Source organism: Zalophus californianus, chromosome 6 (genome assembly GCF_009762305.2).
Source record: "Zalophus californianus isolate mZalCal1 chromosome 6, mZalCal1.pri.v2, whole genome shotgun sequence".
Classification (NCBI taxonomy): Eukaryota; Metazoa; Chordata; class Mammalia; order Carnivora; family Otariidae; genus Zalophus; species Zalophus californianus.
The window spans coordinates 107,164,567-107,180,748 of NC_045600.1; the positions used below are offsets into that span (position 1 = coordinate 107,164,567).

General features: G+C 41.2%; 1 protein-coding gene across 13 annotated transcripts in view; it reads left to right on the forward strand.

Moving 5' to 3' along the window:
- The window catches only part of IQCH (IQ motif containing H), a 218,900-nt gene that overhangs the window by 16,171 nt on the left and 186,547 nt on the right, over positions 1–16,182 (forward strand). For 10 of the 13 annotated variants that reach the window (XM_035728097.1, XM_035728098.1, XM_035728099.1 and 7 more), the window contains 3 exons: positions 26–148; positions 1,539–1,633; positions 9,299–9,416. In XM_035728097.1, the coding sequence (XP_035583990.1) occupies positions 26–148; positions 1,539–1,633; positions 9,299–9,416 (336 nt within the window). Of the gene's footprint in view, positions 1–25; positions 149–1,538; positions 1,634–2,055; positions 2,182–9,298; positions 9,417–16,182 lie in introns of those variants that run through there. The other 3 variants (XM_027571006.2, XM_027571008.2, XM_027571010.2) reach the window with 3 other exon arrangements.

Below are 16,182 nucleotides of genomic sequence, written 5' to 3' on the forward strand. Positions count from 1 at the left end.
TATTTTATATTTTTTATACCTACAGGTCCATGAAGACCTTTATCAGTTAAAGGAGAAATTAACAAATTTCTCACTTGAGGAAAAAGGAGAGGCTCTAAACATTCAGAATCTTGAAACTGCAATCAAAAGGACGGAAATGGGGTTAAAAGTAAGTAGAGCTTTAGATATTAAATAAAGTGCTGGAAGGAGACAGATTCCTCTAGAAGAAAAGGACTGTGGTTCTCACTGGACCCTGTCTAATTCTGTAACAAAGATGGACTTGGGTTGGTCAGCAGCTTTCTCATTCTGTTCCTTTTATTAAAATCATGGTTATTAACTGATTGGTTGGCATCCTGTCACATTCCACAAAGAATTTAAGGTGTTGGGAATGTAAGATTATGCAGTGACAACCCCTAATGTGTGGTTTGATAAAAAGAATTAAGAATTTTTTAAATAACCATTTGTCCAACAATATGCCTGACAAAAAAAGGATTCAAAGCAATACACCGCAGAGAGTTTCTATCAGATTCACTGGGGTGCTGAAGAATAAGAGTTTATTTTTCCCTAAATAGCTTAAGTATTTTTAGATTAGTCACTTTTGTGATATTGTGATCCAGTAGGTAGAGCTAAAGAGATGTAGCAATTTTGGAAGAGAGAAATAAAGTACACAGGGACTTCATCATTATAGATGGGTTGAAGGGCAGATAATATTTAGACCAGGATAATATTTATTTATAAAACAAGGATCTAGGGGCGCCTGGGTGCCTCAGTTGGTTAAGTGTCTGACTCTTGATTTCAGCTCAGGTCATGATCTCAGGGTCATGGGATCAAGCCTCATGTCAGGCTCCGTGCTCAGCGGGGAGTCGGCTTGAGATTCTCTCTCTCCCTCTCTCTCTACCCCTCCCCACTGCTCTCTCTTTCTCTCTCAAATACAAGGATCTATTAGCACATGGGTCCAAATAAGGACCATCTCCATCTTCGAGAGCTTGAACTGTCACCGTCCCTGCTCTGGCCTCAGACTTTCACTCTCCCACGTTGTCAGCTTCACAGCCCAGCTCCTCAGGCTGTGAGAGATGTGGCGTGTTTTGTTGCCTTGTCAAACTGGCACACCATTGTCCTAGATTACCCGACAGTGAGAGGGCTGCACCCAGCTGGAGTCTTTGGGTTGGCCATTTTAAATAATCTGTTACCTAAGGGCCACATCCTTGCCCTGGATGCTTGAAATCCCTATAAAGGAAAGACATTACTCCATATCCGTCCTGCCTAGTAAGCTTACCTGGCTAAGCGATTTACTGACTATTGTGCATGGCTTAATTTGTGAAGAGTGCTACAGGTCATTTAAGCTCTGAGTCTCAATTGTTTATTATGCTTTTTGGGATAGTTAAAGTCATTTAGCCTCGAGATGCCCAATGATACTTTAGGCATGCAATAAACGCATAGCATGTTGTGTCTTTTGGCTTAATTACACAATTCAAAGCGTTATCCTAATGAAATAAAGTAAATTAGCTGAGTATCTTAAGTCCGCTGTAATGGCCTAAACTTTAGCTTTTCTGTAACAGATTCACATCGAGAAGTACTTAAATGTTGTAAACCATCATGTGTTAACGACGCCTATTGATGACAATAATTTATATTCTCCTCATGCTTCCAAGTGGTAAGTAAAAGAGCCATTTTGGGGTCCAAAATAAGTACAATAAAAAATAATAACTTTTCCCACTCAGGTCAGATGACCATAAAGATAAAATATTCTTGGCTTTGTTCATATCCATGTTTTGGTATAAGAAGTTAGTGGCAGCATTTGAACTTTAATGAAGTTTATTCCAGGTTACTCTTCTTGCCTTCTAATACTTGACACCATGACAATTACTTCAGGGTCCTAGTTTTGGTGTTACTATTTTTTTTAGTAAAAGGTATCCAAAATTCAACTCCTAAAGGAAATATTTTAAGTTATGATAGCTGAAAAGAACAAACTATGTAGCAATTACAGCCACAGAGAACCAAGCAGAAAGGTTCAGGCAAAGACCTTTCTTCTACAGTTCTTCTCCCTTGCCAAGGAGTGTCCTTGCCCCTTATTAGGCTCTGGAAGAGTAAAGGAAGACTTCACTATTCACTGGGGCATGGAGCTGGCTACCAGAAGTAGTTCTTGGATCCTTTCTCTCCTATTCAAGACAATATTATGATCACTGGCCTCCCGGCAGGAAGGTAGGAACCTGGCAAATTTGTAGAGCCTTGCAAGCCTGGGGGAGCATCTCCATCATGGCTGTGAATGTATGCTGCTAAAGTAGCACATGCAACTTGAAAATGAAATGATAGGAGCCAGGTCGAAAACTGGAGAAAAGTCCAAACCGGTCCTGCCTAGTAAGCTTACCTGGCTAAGCGACTTTAAAGCAAGCAGGCAGGTCCTGGGAGTCACAGGGAGTAGCTCAGGGAGGAAGCTAAGCAGCAGCAGGAGATGGAAATGGAAAACAGGAGAGCCAGGAGATCAGGGACTGTTGTCTGTGACCAGTGTGTTCCCGGGTTGATAGTCACACCGGACTCTGCACTTGCAGGGGTTCCCAAGAGACTATCATGAATAGACTTGGCCTCAGAGTCTACGTTCTGTTGGGAGTTTTCTATGCAAAGCTGTTTGCAGAACCCAGAATTCCTGCAGGTTCTTATGCCTGGGGGCAGTGTGACTGGCCAATTCATTGCATTTTTCTTCTGAGGTTCCATGACAAAAGTCCTTCTAATACCCAAGTGAGAAGGTGGTTTTCATTACTGATGGCAGGACTCACTAGGGGACAGGTTGCTTATCTCAACACTGCTCAGGAGGCCAGAGGAGGAGACTTAGCTTATCAAAGTCTTGAGTTGGAATAAGCCAGACCTGGCCTTTTATCCCACATGGCTGTTAGTTTAAAAATTGGGGCATGCATCCATAACATGTGTTTATTTATACATTGTATACTTATCCTAGGGAGTGAATACGTTATAAAATACACCGACCAAAAAAAAAACAAAACAAAACACTTAAATAATGAGACAAAGAAGATTAAAGTTTAAAATATTTTACTTTATTAACAGCACAAAACTTTCTTTTGCTAAAAAAGGTTATTAATTATAATGTTCTGGTTGCTTTATCTTGGTAATCATGATGGCTTTATACTGGCTGTAGCTAATAACCTGAAACACACTCTACACTTCATGGAGATTCAGCATGGATGCTGGTTGAATGGGAATCCACAGTTCAGTTAGTCTTCTGGATAATTTTTAAGTTGGTGGTACGGGGTGGAGATTTGGTGGACTCTTCATGAGTTTGATTGGTTTATCATCATTTTTGCTCTCTAGCATGGCTGAGGAAAAGCTCATGCTATGAGTAAGTGTCCGTTCTGGCATTTTATTTTTCACTGATGCCCAGTTTCACTGGCTTCAAAATACAGTCTGTTTCTTTGCAGGAATCTTTTTAAGACACCTGTCCATTTTCTCAGGCTTGAGTGAAAATGAATGAATAGAATCCATAAACTCACTCTATGAGTAAACTCCAGAACATTCTAATGCTGTCAAAAAATAATCACACAAACCTCACTGTTCGTGCCCTTGTGGTTTGGAGTCTCCACTCCCAGGAGGCCTCCAGAACCGCAGGGGACATGACCATAGGAGGGGTCCAGGGACAAGCTGAACATTAAATAGTAGCAAAAAGTAACTACTTATTTTTATTTCTTCTTTTACATATTTCTTATTTGGTGTAAATAGAAGTTCCTATACTCTCCTCACACAACCAATGGCATTCTCTTAGGGATCGCCTGAGATGTGGGCATCCTGTTTGAGAGACCACGGGTCTAGAACAACGGTTCTTAAACCTTGGTTTGCAATCCTCCTTCGCCAGCCCCCCGATGGTCCTGGATTTGGCATTTTAACAAAGAGTCTTGGTTATTCCTAATGCAGATAATTTGTGCTTAGAATCCCCGTGACAAGCATAAGTCCCTGGAATCCGTATTCTTTTGGCCACACAGAGGGTCTGCCTCTGTATGATCAAGAGCCTGGTCCTGGAAATTCAGCTCCCCCATTGCTATGAAGGGTTGGAGTAAGCCTCTTGCACTAGGAATGAGCCACAAGTGGGACCTGGCAGTCAGGCCACTGCCACTGTCTGCTTCTACCGTGAATGTGCTGGAGTGTCAGAGGCCAGGAGTCCAGAGAAGCAGCTCTTTCTGAGAGGGGTGCTATATAATAAGGACCGTGGATCCCCGTTGCTCCCTTGACAGCAAGCACAGTTGCTACAGGTGACTGAGAATCAACATTGTTCAGAGATATGGGGCTTCATTCCATCTATGGCAATCCAGGAAATCAGGAGAGTTCATTCCAAATGAATTCCAATACTGTCCCTGGATATACCTTAAAAAATGATTTAGAACAGGCCAGATACAATCATCATCTTTTCATCATTATTGTGAATTTCATCATTGTCACCAACAGCTTCATAACACTTGACAGTTTGCAAAGGACTTTATTTTACCCTATGAGGCAGATATTTAACCTTTCCTTTTAACGATGTGCATACTGAGGGTCACAGCAGGCCCGGGTCGCACTAGTCGTTGGTGGTGAGGCCCAGACTCAAGTCCGGTCACCTGTGCGCGATCGAGCGCTCTTCCGCACCATGGCCGCCTGAAAACCAAGAAGCTTAATTTCCACAAAAGATGGTTTTCTTTTCAGCAAGAAGGGAAAATCTGGTCATTTTGTCCAGTAGACACAAAAACTAGGAGGGACACAAAGTGATAACAATTGTTGCCAGCAAATGCAAGATTTTCCCCGCCGTCATGCAGAAAACAACAATGAGGACATTATCAAGAGTGGTCTATTTTCTCCGAAGAGCTCAAAGAGCTTTTGTATTGTTTTCAAAATATGTTCCATTGCTATCCCACTTTGGCAGTGATTCTTCTATGTCAAAATGTCGTTCTTCCTCTCACATGATTGGCTTTCACGGATTTTATTGCTCATAATATGTGCTCACACTGCTCTTAACGACCATGCTTTGTTATTGACACTGGGAGGGTGACTACCATCTGTACCCACACGATCAGAACTGCATGGAAATCTTCATTTTATATTCTGTTGTGCCAGTGTTTGAGAAGGGGGAGCAAGAACAAAGCAAATAGATAACTGAGCATCAGTGAGAGGGAAAGAAGAAGTATTGCATGGTGAGCGTCCATCAGAAGGTACATTTTCCTCAGTTGATGAAGCATCCCGGAGCCCAACCATTGTGGGCTGTTACCCGGCGGTACATGAATCCCACTTGTGTAGACTGTGACTACATCCTAGTCACAGGGAGAGGTGAAGCACAGGGAACAAGATGGTAATGCCTGGTGGTCTGTGTGAAGGGTTTGTGGAGGCTAACTGTTCTTTCCATTTCTCTGTGGGTTTGAAATTTTTTTAAACAATAGATTTTTTAGGAAAGCAGCATAAAATGAAAAACAAACTGGGAAAACATCTGCAACAGATAGGACACAAAAATTGCTAATAGTCTTTTAAAAAAGAGCTCCTGCCAATACAAAAAAAACAAAAACCCAAAAACAACTTGACATAGAAGGACATCAATAGACTACTCACAGAGATAGAAATGCAGATCAGCAGTAAATATGTGAAAAATGTTTAACCTCACGGGGAAGCCAGAGAATGCAGAGTAAACAATATATTATTATATTTTCTTTACAAATTAGCACAACAGATCATTTAAACCATCCTCATACTCAGGGCTGATGAGGTGGCAGTAGGATGGGAATACTTTGATTCTACCACTGAAGGAATAAGTTGGCCCAAAGTCCTTAAAGGCAATTTTCAACAGGTGTGAGAAGCTTTTTACAATTGTCATTTTTTAATTTAGCTGTTGTACTTCTAGGAACTTCTAGGAAATAAGAGAGACACGTGGATCTCTGTATAAGTTTGTTCACTTCAGTGTTCTATGTTATAGCAATAAATATGGAAATACCTTCAGTGTTAACAATTAAAGCATGATTCAGTCTATAGCACATCTATGTGTGCATTGCATAGCTATTAAAACTGATACTGTCCAAGGGGTACCTGGGTGGCTCAGTCTGTTCAGTGTCTGCCTTTGGTTTGGGTCATGATCCCAGGGTCCTGGGATCAAGCCCTGCCTCAGGCTTCCTGCTCAGTGGGGAGTCTGCTTTTCCCTCTCCCTCTGCTCCTCCTCTACCCTCCTCCCCTGCTTGTTTGCTCTGTCTCTCTAATAAATAAATAAATAAAATCTTTTCAAGAAGTTTAAAATTAATACTGTCTGAGAAATTTTAATGACATGGAAAAATCCTCACAGTATATATTGAGGGGGAGAAAGCAGGATGCAAAATTGTATCTCAGTTCAAACTTACTTTTTTTTTTAAGACTTTATTTATTTATTTGCAAGAGAGAGAGAGCACAAGCAGGGGGAGCGGCAGGCAGAGGGAGAAGCAGGCTCCCCACTGAGCAGGAAGCTGGATGCAAAATTCGATCCCAGGACTCCAGGATCATGACCCGAGCTGAAGGCAAACACCCAACTGACTGAGCCACCCAGGCATCCCTCAGTTCAAACTTACTTCTAAATACATAATGTGCAGAAGTGAAAGGAAGATGGTGTAGACATACTTGCCCCTATTCCTTCTGATAAATACAGCTGTAAAGCCTGGATGTTATATACAAAACAAACTTAGGAAGACTTGGAAAGAAGGCAGGCCAGTTAGGGGCCCTGGGACCCAAGGAAGGACATAATGGTGAGGCCCCTGGATTTTCTTTTTGCTTTGTGTATCCTGTTATTGGTCTATATTGTTTTCCTTCTCTCTGTAGAGCTTCTTGTGACATTTCTTACAAGAGAGGTCTCTGGTGACAAATTCCCTTAGCGTTTGTTTATCTGAAGAGGTCTTTATTTCCCCTTTGCCTCTGAATCATAAGTCTCACTGGACACAGAATTCCAGGTTGGTGGGTTTTTTCTTTCCGTACTTCAAATCGTTCACTCTTCTCTCTTCTTGATTGTATGGTTTATGAAGAGACGTCTGATACAATTTATATCTGTCTTCTATAGGTAAGTTGGGTTTTTTCTTTGCCTTCTTTTAAGATTTCCTGTTTGTTTTTAGTTTTTCATAGTTTGAATAGGATATGCCTATGTATGTTTTTTAAGGATTTATCCCAGCTTGGTATTCTCTGAGCTCCCTGCATCTGTGGTTTAATATCTGTCATTAATTTTGGAAAATTCTCATCATTACTCAAGTATGTCTTCTGTTCCTTTCTTTTTTCTTTTTCTGATATTCTCATTATGTGTATGTTATACCTTTTATAATTGTCCCACAGTTCCTGGACATTCTTTTTTGTTCATTCCTCTTTCTCTTTGCATTTCAGTTTGGGAGTTTCTATTGATGTTTCTTCAAGCTCATGGATTCTTTCCTTGGCTGTGTCCGGTTGATTAATAAGTCCATCAAAAGCATTCTTCATTTCTTATGGTGTTTTTGATTTCTAGCATTTCCTTTATATTCTTTGAGTTTCAATGTCTCTACTTACATTACATATCTGTTCTTGCATGATGGGGCTACTTTTTTCCACTAGAGTCCTTAGCTTAATTAATCACAGTGATTTTAAATTCCTGGTCTGCTAATTCCAAAACCTCCTGTCGTATCTGATTCCGATGCTTGCTTTGTCTCTTCAGACTTTTTTCTTGCCTTTTAGCATTCCTTGTCATTTTTTTTTTTGAAAGCTGGACATGATGTATTGGGTAATAGGAAATGAGGTAAGTAGGCCTTTAGTAGGAGGTAAGTAGGCCTTTATCTGGCTAGGAGTTGGGTTGTGTTTACTGTAGGTGTCTGAGGCTTCAATTGCCTCAGCTGTCTTTGCCTTTGTGTCCCCTGGCGTCTTTGGGTTTCCCTAGAAACTTCTTCCTAAGTAGGTCTGAGCCTTGAAGTCCTCTCATCTGTGATCCTCTGTTATACTGATGACTGTAGATGTACTGTGCTGGGGGGAAGCATTCAATACTCCTTGATCAGGGCCCCCCATCTTCCCATGGGTCTGTACCCCCAGACTGTTACCTTCACAAGTTTTTCTTGGTTATTCCCCCTCTTAGGTGAGACAGGAAGCCTGGAGGGGGCTGGAGTTAGCTAATTGCCCTTCCTCAGGTCAGATAATTTTCCTTGAGAGCTGGCCTTTAATACAGAGAACAGAACGAAGAACTCTCTGGGACTAGTTTGAAATGGTTCCTTTTCCCGCCCACTGCTAGAGGCAGCAAGGGATTTTCTTCAGTCCTCACAACGAGAACATGGTGGGGCTTCTAGAGGTAAAACTCAGGAAAGTGTGCCCCCTCCTACCCCCCCACCCCCCCACCAAGCCTTGGCCCCTCAGAATTTAAACACTCAAGCTAAGGCACACTGAGCCTCTGGCAATTTGTTAAGTGGAGTTTAACTGTTCTTGCCAATACCAGCTCCAACAGTAGACTCCCTCTCTGAAGCTTTATCCAGGTCTGTCTCTCTGTCTCTGTGTCTCTCCAGTTTTCAGGGCAGTAGTTTTCCTGTGACTTCAATTCTCTGATAGATCTAAGAAGAATTGCTTTTCCATTTGCTCAGCTTTTTCTTATTGCCCTCATCCTCACAATACCTTCCAAGGTCTTTACATGTTGAAACGAAACCAGGAGCCCACAAACTGCTTTTTAACGATAATTTCACAGATGTGGGCATCACAGTAGAGTCAAGAGATTGAGTCATTGTGGTTGTTTAACTGATCTTAATTATGTTGACCGTTTTAAAGAACGGGGATCTGCTTTCCAGTGAAAAGTTTTAAGACATACATTACACACACACAGTTCTTACAATTTTATTTTGTTTTTATGCTGCTCTCCCATGGAGCTGCCCACTGCTTTATATGGAAGACCTTTAACCAGCCTTTGATCCTTAGTCTTTGCAGCTCTGTAAAGTAGAAGTTTAAAGAACATAAGTGCTAACTGCTTAGAGACCAGCATTTTGAATTTATTTAACATTGGCTATTCTGTGATTTGGCTTTACAAAATAAAGTATGCTGTATTTTTCTCTACTGAGAAATGTTTACAGTGTAGTAATTCTATCAGTTGTGGGTCATATAACCTCAGCCAAAGATAAAGCTTTTTATTCATGCTATAGTGGTCATTATCAGACTCAGAAGATCTTATGCTTAATAAAACAAGGGCGGATTAATAGTGGTAAAAATGCTGAAGTTGGTTTATTGTAATTACCAATGGAATAGTGTCTGTAAAATCTAACTGAACTAGGAAGCATTGTTTTAAAATTACAATTTGTGAAGATAAATTCAATTTAAAATTTTTTCTTTCTTTTTTTAAACTTAGGTTGCTTCCAGCTGTAATTGATCAGAAATCATTTATTTTCCCTCTAGAATCTGAGGGTAGACTTTGGCAAACCCAAAGACAACACAGTACATTTCCACATGCCTTTCCGAGAATAAAGGTAGGAAGAGAGACATCCATAAAGACAGAAAGGGGATGAGTGGTTGGGGAGGCTGGGGGGAGGGGAGACTGGGAAGGGACATCTGATGCATATCAGGTGTCTTTTCGGGATGGTGAAATGTTCTGGAATTCGATAGTGGCAATGGTTGCACAATTCTGTGGATCTGAATACCTTTGAACTGTACGCTTTAAAAGGGTAAATTTAAGGTATATGAATTATGTCTCAATAAAGCTGTTAGAAAAAAACTTTTTTAGAGTAAAGGCAGGAAATTTAGTTTGTGTTCTAAATGAGGGAACATGCCACTGTTGTTTCAGATATGTTCATGGCACGGTCAGTTTCTACCACACAAGAGCTTTCTTCAGAAAGCAAAATATACCAAACCACAGTGCCTTCACATTTTTAAATTAGCAATAATCACACCTCACAGATAAACCAATGACTGCAATGCTACCACATGCACAGCTAGAATTTTTGAACAGAGCCCTACAAGGAAGGTTTCCAGGTGGCAAGGGCTAGAGTTCATGGGTTACTGATTTTGCCTGTTGGGTGCTCTTGCAATTGGATTCCTGTTCCCGATTCCTCAAAAGTGGGAACAGCTCACCTCCTGTCAGGGCTTGAGGAACACTAACTTGATTCACCTTCAGAATGATCCTAGAGTGACGTGCTCTTGTTGTCTTCATTTCACTGATGAAGAAGCCAAGATTCAGAAATGTTAAAGAAATTGCCCGAGAGGACACAGCTAGTAAGTGTCAAAGGCAGGATTTTGTACCCAGAAATACAGGGATAACCACTGTGGTAGCCCTTTTTAGATAATAGCTTTGTTGAGGTATAATTAATATACCATAAAATTCACCCTTTCTAAGGGGACATTCAGTGGCTTTTTGTATATTCACTGATTTATGCAGCCATCATACTGTACCTTTATTATAACGGTGTTATCCGTATTTTTCCTCTATCACACTTGACAATCTGTAACTAGATTTTTTTTAAATGTCTGTTTTCCCAGTAGAATATAAATTGAATGAGGGCGGGAGCCGTGTCAGTCTGTTCACTGCTGTATATCCCCAGGGGACTCTCGATAAATGTTTGTTGAATGAAGATACGAGACCAGAGGGCCCACCCCCATGTCCCAGTCAGTCCTGGCTCCACGACCTTCCCCAAGCAGCCCGCTCCTACCTTCTATACTGCCCTTCCAACACTGAGTCTGTTCGGCCACCATCTGTGGAGTATTTACTATGTGCCAAGCACTGTCAGAGGCACATGGGGACAAATGATGCCAGGTCCCTACTCTCAGAGCTCACGTTCTCTTACGCCATGAGAAAGGGAGCTTAAATGTCTCACCACCCTTCCTATTAAGTCTCTGCATCCGTGAAATTTTTTTTTCCTCCAGAATCTCAGGAGGGTCACTGTTGGTCCACAAGTGGAAGATTAGAGCTCTCTGGTTTGTGGGGACAATGAAACAAAATATCTGAAATTAGGACTATTTAGAATGTATAGCTGCTGTTATTATTTCAGAAAAAAATAAAACTATGGCCCAGAAATTTATTTTCCTGAAAGAATTTTGAATCCTGGCAAACGATCACAACGATAAGAAATCTTCTGTGCTGAATACAACCCCAGAGTTATTTTAAATACTCTGAGCATGGGTGAGCTCCATTTAAAAGGGGCACGGGCTGTTTCCTACCCTGGCTTTACCTGCAGGGCCTAGATCCCTATTGTTGTTTTATTTCTAATATCAGTGACATCTGCTTAAAAATGCATAACCGCTGACACACACGATAGCCCTAATTTTGCATTGTAAACTCACTGACAGACAGTGCTGTTTTGGCAGCTGTCCCTGCAAGCCTGCTAGGCCAACTTAAGAGCTTGTATTATTAAGTAGCAGTGAAATCCAGCTGGGATATCACCACCTTTAATTGCCCACTGCCAACCTGTTCAGCTAGGTAAACCCCAGTTGCTTCTTTCAGCTCTCTTTCTCCAAAGTAGATAACTATTTTTGGAATTCCATTTCACACCAAAAACTTACATGACAAACCATTAGGAGTTGCTCAATTATAATTAAAAGTCATAATTAAGAATTCTTTGGACAGCTACATGCGCACGAATGAAACTGGACCATTTTCTCACACCATACACAAAAATAAACTCAAAATGGATTAGTGACCTAAATGTGAGACCTGAAACCATATAACTCCTAGAAGAAACCAGGCAGTAATCTCTTTGACATCAGCCTTAGCAACATTTTCCTAGATATGTCTCCTCAGGCAAGGGAAACGGAAGCAAAAATAAGCTATTTGGATTATACCAGAATAAAAAGCTTTTGCACAGCCAAAGAAACCATCAACAAAACACCAAGGCAACCTACTGAATGGGAAAAGATATTTGCAAATGGTAAGGGGTTAATATCCAAGATGTATAAAGAACTTATACAATTAAACACTAAAAAAATGGGCATTCCATAAAAATATTAAAAAATGGGCAGAGCGCCTGGTTAGACATTTTACCAAAGAAGACATACAGCTGACCAACAGACACACACAAAAATGATCAACATCACTCATCATCAGGGAAATGCAAATCAAAGCCACAATAAGATATCACCTCACATCTATCGGAATGGCTAGAATCACAAAGGGAAGAAAAAAGTGTTAGCGGGAATGTGGAAGAAAGAGAGCCCTCATGCAATGTTTTGTGAGAATGTAAATTGGTACAACCACTGTGGTTGTAGTTGGTACAACCAAGCTGTATGGAGGTTCCTCAAAAAATTACAAATAGAAATACCATATGATCTAGTAATTCCACTATTGGGTATTTACCTAACGAAAATGACAACACTCATTCAAAAAGATACATGCATCCCTATGTTTATTGCAGCATTATTTACAATAGCCAAGATAGGGAAGCAGCCCAAGTGTCCATCAATGAATGGATAAAGAATGGACACACACACACACACACACACACAGCGGGATATTACTCATCCCTAAACAAGAATGAGATCTTGCCATTTGTGACAGCATGGATGGGCCTCGAGGGTGTTATGCCAAGTGAAATAAGTCAGACAGAGAAAGGCAGATACTATATGATTTCATTTACATGTAGAATCAAAAAACCAAACAACTGAACAAATACCAGACTCTTCTTTTTTTAAATGAAATTTTTTTTTAAAGATTTTATTTATTTAATTGAGAGAGAGAGAGAGACAGAGAGAGAGGGAACACAAGCAGGGGGAGTGGGAGAGGGAGAAGCAGGCTTTCCGCTGAGCAGGGAGCCCAATGTGGGGCTCGATCCCAGGACCCTGGGATCATGACCTGAGCCGAAGGCAGTCGCTTAACCAACTGAGCCACCCAGGCGCCCCAAATACCAGACTCTTAAACCTCCCCTGTGGCAACCACCAGTTTATTCTCTGTATTGACTCTTAAATACAGAGTCAATAAATAAATAAACTGGTGGTTGCCACAGGGGAGGTGGACAGGGGATGGGTGAAACAGAGGAGATTAAGTGATACAAACTTGCAGTTATAAAAAGTAAATAAGTCGGGTTGCCTGGGTTTGTTAAGCATTTGCATTTAGCTCAGGTCATGGGATTGAGACCTGCATTGGGCGGGCTCCCTGCTCAGCAGTGAGTCGGCTCGTCCATTTCCCTCCCTGCTCCCTGCTTGTGCTTTCTCTCTCTCTCAAATAAATAAATAAAATCTTTAAAAAAAAAAAAAGTAAGTCACAGAGATGAAAAGTACAGCATAGGGAATATAGTCAGTAACACTGTAAAAAAAAGAATTGTTTATTAATTTTCTTTTACATTTGAAAAAGCCATACTGTGATGACTTTTCTTCACAGTGTATACATTTGTTCTATCTCAGCACCAGCTCAATCCCTCTTTGGGGCTCCTTGGACTATAGGCACACCTGTACTCGTAACAGGTAAGGGAAGGATTTGAAATAAAAACAACAAAGGAGGAAGTAGGGGGAAGAAGAGAAGGAGAAAAAGTTTATAGGTTTATAGGCCAAGAGAGTATTTGATTTTCTTGTTGTATCTGGCAAGCCAATTCCTACACTGTTTAGACCAAAGGACCTACTTACAAACATGATACAGTTGGTATGTTTGTGGAGCAGGGAAGATAAACCCAGCCCATTGCTTGAGAACTGTTCCCTATACTACTTCCATAAAATGGATTCCTTAGCAGTCAAACAAACAAACAAACAAAATACTGTGATCTAATACAATGTGGCAATGTGCAAATCTGTGTCTAAGATGGGAAGGCTCTGATTTTATGAATTTGGATCAAATTGAGAAAACGATTTTCAAACTTGGATCAAAATGAAAGTTTTGAGGACTTTGGACATTATGAAGAATAATACGGCGAGAGACAAAAGCAGGAAAAAGAGCAGGAAAGGGTTGTTTCCCAGACTGTTGCTGTGAGTCCTGCCTCACTTAGTGGTGGGTGGCAGGTTTTGCCCATGAGGTGGTAGTTAGCCTGCCACAGAGCAGAGCAGGCAGAAGAGAGCGCCTCCATGAGCCGACCCCGCCGTGAGCTCTGTCTTCTCCCAAGAGCAGCAGGTTAAAAAAATACCGCTCCTTCTCCATGGCTTTTTATTGAAGTGTTTTAAAATACAGACCTAATGACATCTCACCCCTCAATGCTTTAACATGCATCTTTTAAAACGAGCATAGTCCAATGTGCCCATAATAACATTATCACACCAAAAAAAGGAACAATAACTTGTGAATATAATAAATACTCAGGTCATACTCAAATTTCCCCAACTGATCCTCAAATGGCTTTTACCAATCCTTTATCCAAACCTGAATCTGCTAAGATCTATTCATTGCATTTGATTATTTTTTCTTAAAGCTCTAATAATCCAAAGCAGAGAGACTCTGTTCATTTCATTGCTGTCATTGGTGCCCAGCCGAAAGTAGGCTCTCAAGAGAGGACAACATCATGGTTAGAAGTATGGGTTCACATCCTGGCCCCACCACGTCCTACCTGTTCCTTAACCTCTCTGTCTGTGCCTCGGTTCCTCGTCTGCAAAATGGGCATAAGGATAGTCTCTACCTCATAGAGCTGCTGTAAGGATGAGTTAACAGATGCAAATGTTTATAACAGTGCCCCATATGTGGGTGTTACGCAAATGTTCATTCTTACAATTTGCTGATGAATACTTGGCAACCTTAATTATGTACCTAATATGTGACAGACACTTTAGGCATTAGCCAAACCTCTCTGCTCTCGTGGAGTTTACATTCTAGTTGGGGTCAGGCATTCCTTAGGAAAAGAAAAAATGATTTGCAAAGCAAATATATATGTAGTATGTTAGTTGGTGAGAGAAACCTGGGGAAGAAACGTAGGGGTGTTTGATGGTCTCCCTTGTAAGGTGACACTTGAACAGAAATCTGATGGATGTGACGGAATGTCTGGCTATTTGGACGGGAAGAGCATTCCAGGCAGAGGAAACAGAACACGTAAAGACCCTGTACTGGAATACAAATGATGTGGAAATGTTGGGGTTTAGAGCAAACGGTCAAGAGAGAATTCTCGAGACACCTTTGGTGAAAAATGGTGGCATTATTAAAGCAAAGGGACAGCACCAATGGGCAGAAAGAGCTGCACTGGGATTGTGAGGGGTGGCCCATTATATATTTTCAAGTTGGGAGGGAGTTAGGGATAGCGTTAAGTCTTTGAGGAATTTTGGAAGCAGGTTTCCAGGACCTTGAGGAGCTAGTGGTTGTTAGGAAAAGGTCATTTATTACTGTCTAGTAAATCTTTAGTCATGAGACCTTCAGATACATATCAGTAGGTCATACGCTTGGATGGTGATTACTAACAGATATCTCGGGGGGCGGGGGGTAGAGAAAAAGGAAGTTTCCAAAGGAATTTATATGTTAAAGCAGACTTATAGGATCCTGGAGGTTGGGATGTTAAGTTAGGATTGCCTTTTGCCCTTAGCAAAGTATCAACATTGAGGCAGCTGAGTTCCTAGAGGAAGGTCACTGTGCCTGTCTCAATGACGAGTCAACGGGCTGTAGGCAGTAAGGAAATTAGTTGTTTCTTGTGCCTGTGTTTCCCACATGGTCAAGAGCAAAGAAGCTGGAGGGGAATATGCAGGGGGAGGGAAGTAGGAAAAGTGGGAGGGGGCCAGATGTCATGGGCCATTGTGAGGACTCCAGATAGCTCTCTGAGTGAGATGGGAAGCCACTAGGGTCTTTTCCTGCTATGAGGTAGAAGGGGAAGGGCAGCAGCGGGGGGGACCATTTAGGAACCTGTGTGGCCATGATGATGAAATCCTAGCTCCTCCTCACAACATTTGGCGGACAGGAATTAATCATCCCTGTTTCACAGATAAGGAAATGGAAGGTGGGAGATGATTCTAATTTAAAGCAAAGTGACAGCAGAACTGGCATTCAAACGCAGGTGTATTTGACCTCAAAGTTCTGGCCTTTCCTCACCATTGTTAAAAAATACAAAAACTTGAGCTCCCTTCCTGTGTTTACTGCAGGGCAATCTACAACCAAAAACAAGCAGGATAGACTCCTGATTTGGTTCACAAATGGCCCTAACTATCCCCAGAATTATCCTCAGGCATGTCCCTCCAAACTTTCCCAGAGAAACTTACCCACACACCTGATTAAGGTGACCTTTTTCACTTTCTGATTTGTTGCGATAATGCTAATGTAGCAATTATGAAGCCACATTAGAATTATTTATAATACATTAGGGTACTCGAACATATGCAATACTGTTTTACTGTAACGGGTTACTATTCAAT